Source organism: Microcebus murinus, chromosome 1 (assembly GCF_040939455.1).
Source record: "Microcebus murinus isolate Inina chromosome 1, M.murinus_Inina_mat1.0, whole genome shotgun sequence".
NCBI classification, from domain to species: Eukaryota; Metazoa; Chordata; class Mammalia; order Primates; family Cheirogaleidae; genus Microcebus; species Microcebus murinus.
Genome location: NC_134104.1, coordinates 43794167 through 43799006, shown reverse-complemented (window position 1 = coordinate 43799006; position 4840 = coordinate 43794167). Strand labels below are relative to the sequence as shown.

The 4840-nt window shown below is 33.4% G+C and overlaps 1 protein-coding gene across 1 annotated transcript; it reads left to right on the top strand.

Annotated features, from left to right (window-relative positions):
• The first annotated feature begins 3406 nt into the window (after positions 1–3406).
• Positions 3407–4357, top strand: LOC105872744 (olfactory receptor 5H8-like). Its single transcript, XM_012767008.3, has one exon. It carries the CDS (start codon positions 3428–3430, stop codon positions 4355–4357), a length of 930 nt encoding a protein of 309 aa, XP_012622462.1. The 5' UTR covers positions 3407–3427.
• Positions 4358–4840: the final 483 nt, after the last annotated feature.

Here is a 4840-nt window from a genome sequence, read left to right as displayed (position 1 = left end):
TTAGATTGGATTTATAAGATGCCAGAAAAGATAGGTGAGAAATGGAAAGCAAATAGTATATTTTCTGTATATTTTATTTTCATGACTTAATATGGACAAGCAAAATAGTTATAAGATTGATTTTTCCCTTTTAACACTCTTTTTATTTTGTTAATCTAACTATAATGAATTTATGAGATAAGTTCTGGTAAATTGAAGAAGTAAATAATTTAAAACTACATTTAAAGGTTTATGTCATAATGATTCTTATATAAGCAATCTTTCTGATAATTCAAATATAAAACCCCATGCTATTGAATTAAATATATATTCTGAATAAAAGTTTTAAGATAAGTCACTTAAATATTAGCTTCTATATTCTTTTACCCATTTGTGATAGTGATTTAACTTAGTGGTATATATAATATAGTACTAATATGCATAACTATGTATATATTAATAGTAGGAAATCTGCAGAAAATATTTCTCCAATGATCAGTTTATTACTTCTTAAATTGCAGCATTTATGACTTATAAGTACCCATACACAAATTGAATTTGAAAATTTTAATATATTGTGATTTAGGATTACATAAAAGGAAGCCATGTCAAATAAAGACACATTTAACAACTGGAATTACTGGCTTTGCTATTTATATAAGCTGTATCAGGTTATAGTCTTGGATTTTATTTTATTCTCCTAAAAAATTTGATGGATAAAAAAATATTCTCAAGTAATAAAATTGGTAAGATTCCTAGACAAAGTCAGTTGTAATCATTGCAAAAACAAAGATAAAACAACTTTTAATTATTTAAACAAGTTTTAGGTAGCATTAGTATCTTTATAAACAACACAAAGTTTGTAAGGTAAAATTTAGTATCGGATCTTTTTCATGCCAAAACACCAAAGGAAAAAAAGAATCCTATTGACAACTTATAGTAAATCCTAAGATTAAGACATATAATTATCCCCATCCCCAAGCCATAAGCTTTCCCCTTTATTTAGCTTTCAGCCTTTCTCTAATGCTTCCTTTTCTCCAACTTCTTTGGTTTGCCTTTTCTACTCTAATCCATATATACGTTTGTTATTCTCTACCTATTTTTCTTCTTTCTCCTTTTTCTGTTTTCACCTAAGTTTTCCTTTCCATCTCTTTGTTCCCTTTCTCCTCTCCATATCTTTCTCTCTTCTCTTTGAAAACTTTTGTTAAAAATTCTATAGAAAAAAATTTACATTTGTTTATTGCAGCAGAAAAATTCCAGCTACTGTCCTCATTTCTTACAGTGCTCCATCTTATTTCATTTACTGTTGTGTCACTTGTTACCCATTTAATTCCCATTATTCTCTGACCTTAATTCTATCACAAAATGGAAACTGCTCCTAAGAAAGCCTCTGAACATTTCCTGATTTCCACACTCAATGATCTCTGTTCACTCCTTGTTCTACTAGGGCATTTATTTTGGCATCTGGCCCTGGTATTTCACTTTGTTCTTCTTGAATACCTTTCCTCTCCTATGTCCATACACTCAGCTTTTCAGCTTCCCTCTTGCTTCTCTGATCATTCTGGTTGGTATCCTTTTCTGGCCTCTCCATAGTCTTTCTTTTGTTTGAGGTAGTTCCTTTGTTGCAATAGGAAATTAGTTTATTGAATGGATATTGTCTTTAACACAGAAAAGTTGCTATGGTTTGAAGAAGCAGCTGGAAAATGGGGAGTAAAAGAAGGAAGCAGGACGGCTTGTCCCAACATTAGCTCATTGAAAGCTGCTTTTACTGCTGCTGACTTTCAGATGCCCTGACTGACAATATCAGTGTCATTGTTGTGGATGCAGGATGCATTTGCTGGAGCTTTGATTTCTGCCTTGGTTTTGTTGTCTCCAAAATTCTCTTTGTCCTTGTAATTGTCTCTCCCTTTCTATGTTCCACATCTAGTTTGGTGGATTTGATTGAGTATACATAGATCAAGTCCCCTTATTCTAGGTACGAAGGGGATGAGAAAATGTATTTCTGGCTTCTTTGGCTTCTAGAGTGGGTGATAGCCTCTGCTCACCATGAAGAACCATATGGTAGGAAAGGGGATCATATATTGGTTATCTAATAAATGAAATATACAGTAACCACCTCCTTATTTGCAGGGCAATCACTCCAAGACCCTCACTGGATGCCTGAAACATTGGATAGTTCTGAACCCTATATATTTTGTACTATGTTTTTCCTATATATACTACCTGTAATAAAGTTTAATTTATAAGTTGGTCACAGTAAGATATTAACAGCCATAACTAACAATAAAATACAATTATAAAAATGTGTAATAAAAGTTACATCAATGTGGCCTTTCTGTCTCAAAATATCTCATTGTATGTGATATTTTTGGACTATGGCTGGTAACAGGCAACTAAAACCATAAGTAGCAATACTGCAGAAAGGGAAAACTACTATATTGCTTTTTTTTTTTTTCTTACGTCTGTAATACAGCTTCCCCAAGTGTCTATGTTGCTCTTCTTTCCTTTGTTTTGTATACTCTGCAATGCATAGGTCATCTGTAACTATGCTGCCAACCACTCCCATGGCTCCAAAATCAGCATTTTTATTAAGATTTAGTAGACTTGCTCTGCTAAGTGGATCTCACCTAACTGTTCAGAGGACCCTTCTTCCAAATTTGCCAATGCACCTAAGTTCTCAGTCTCAGTATTTGATGTACCTCTACTCAGTAGCCAAGTGATTTAACTCTCCTTCACTAACCATCTCCTCCACATCATATATGTTTAGTGGCTCTATATTCTGAATTCTTTGAATCTATCTCCATTCTCCTCATCACTTCCAATGCCATATCACTCTTGGTCTAATCAGTTCACATACATTTTGAATCACTTGAGGATTTTCAAAATGAAGATTCCTAGTCCTCATTGTTGTACTATTGTGTCTATTTCTATAACATTACATTGTAATCTGTATGTCTTACAACAAGCTCCTGCAAACAATTTTGATGTGTAAACTAGTTTAGGGAACCCCTGGAAAACAGTAGCAGTTTCCTGATTAGTACTGCTGACTTCAGTTTCCCCTACTTGCAGCCTGTTTTCTATACTACCAAATATTTGATTGAAAAAATCCTGTTCCTTCAAATATTTTTTCCATGATGGATTCACGTCCTAGAAAAATGATTTATTTTCCATGTTTAATCTGCACAAATTTAGCACATGCTCAGAATGCCTCTCATTTTCTCTAAATCTGTTAAATTCTGAACAATTTTTGAATGGACAGTAATTGTATTTTCCCTCCTTTAGTTTCCTTCAGCTTAGTCGTAATAAATACAAATAAAAGGCAATCTGATAAGAGTTTGGTTTCATTTCAACTCCCCTCACACAATTCCAACTTATAATAATTACATATGAATATACACATTTTTTTTACATTTACTGCATTTTATTTCAGAGAACACCAAGTGAGGACATGGAAAAGGAAAATGCAACATTGCTGACAGAGTTTGTTCTCACAGGACTTACTCATCAACCAGAGTGGAAAATCCCCCTGTTCCTGGTATTCTTGGTGATATATCTCATCACCATCATGGGGAACCTTGGGCTGATTACTCTCATCTGGAATGACCCTCACCTTCATATCCCCATGTATTTATTTCTTGGAAATTTAGCCTTTGTGGATACTTGGATATCTTCCTCAGTAATCCCTACCATACTTGTCAACTTCTTAGCCAAGAGTCAGATGATGTCTTTCTCTGAATGTAAGATACAATTTTTTTCCTTTGCAATCAGTGTAACCACAGAATGTTTTCTCTTGGCAGCAATGGCGTATGATCGCTATGTAGCCATATGCAAACCTTTACTCTATCCAGTGATAATGACCAATGCACTGTGCATCCGGCTATTAGTCTTGTCATTTTTAGGTGGCTTTCTTCATGCTGTAATTCACGTGGGTTTTTTATTCAGATTAACTTTCTGTAATTCCAACATAATACATCACTTTTACTGTGATATTATGCCAATGTATAAAATTTCCTGCACTGATCCTTCTATTAATTATCTAATGGTTTTTGTTTTTTCAGGTTCAATTCAAGTATTCACTATTGTGACTGTTCTTGTCTCTTATACACTTGTTCTCTTTACAATCTTAAAAAAGAAGTCTGCCAAAGGCCTAAGGAAAGCCTTCTCCACTTGTGGGGCTCATCTCTTATCTGTGTCTTTATACTATGGCCCTCTTCTCTTTATGTATGTGCGCCCTCGATCGTCACAATCTGATGATCAAGAAATGATGGACTCTCTGTTTTACACTGTTATCATTCCTTTTTTAAATCCAATTATCTACAGCCTGAGAAATAAGAAAGTGATAGACTCATTGACAAAAATATTAGAAAAAAATGTTTAGTTCATTTACTAATATCTCCTTTTAGTAAAATGGTCACAAAATTGTGTAGGTTAGATATGGGTCTGATTTTGTATATGTTGAAAGTTTTTTGCAATTGCAATTGTCCTAGCTTTTTAATGGCTTGCAGTGCTAGTCCTGAACAAACTTAAAATAATTGTATCTATGATTCAAAAAGTGTATGTAATTTTAATCATGTGTTCCTGTCATACCTGACTATTTAAAACAGAAAACAAATGAAAACATTTTGCAGGTTATATTATCTTCATGTGACTTTATAAATACATCAAATGCTAAAATTGTATAGCTCCCTTGGAAAGGATTTGAGTAAAATAAATCATATAGCAAATAGAGCTGTATAGCCTGGATCAGGGGTGGAGAGCTTTTTCATGTTGGAAGACAACATGTAGTTAGCTGTAATCATATAAGGGTGCATTCAACAACTTCAAATTAGATATACTTTAAAATGTATCTTAATTTGTAAAA

Excerpts from the sequence above, each read along its gene's own strand:
- LOC105872744 (XM_012767008.3), top strand. The coding sequence starts at position 3,428 with ATGGAAAAGGAAAATGCAACATTGCTGACAGAGTTTGTTCTCACAGGA.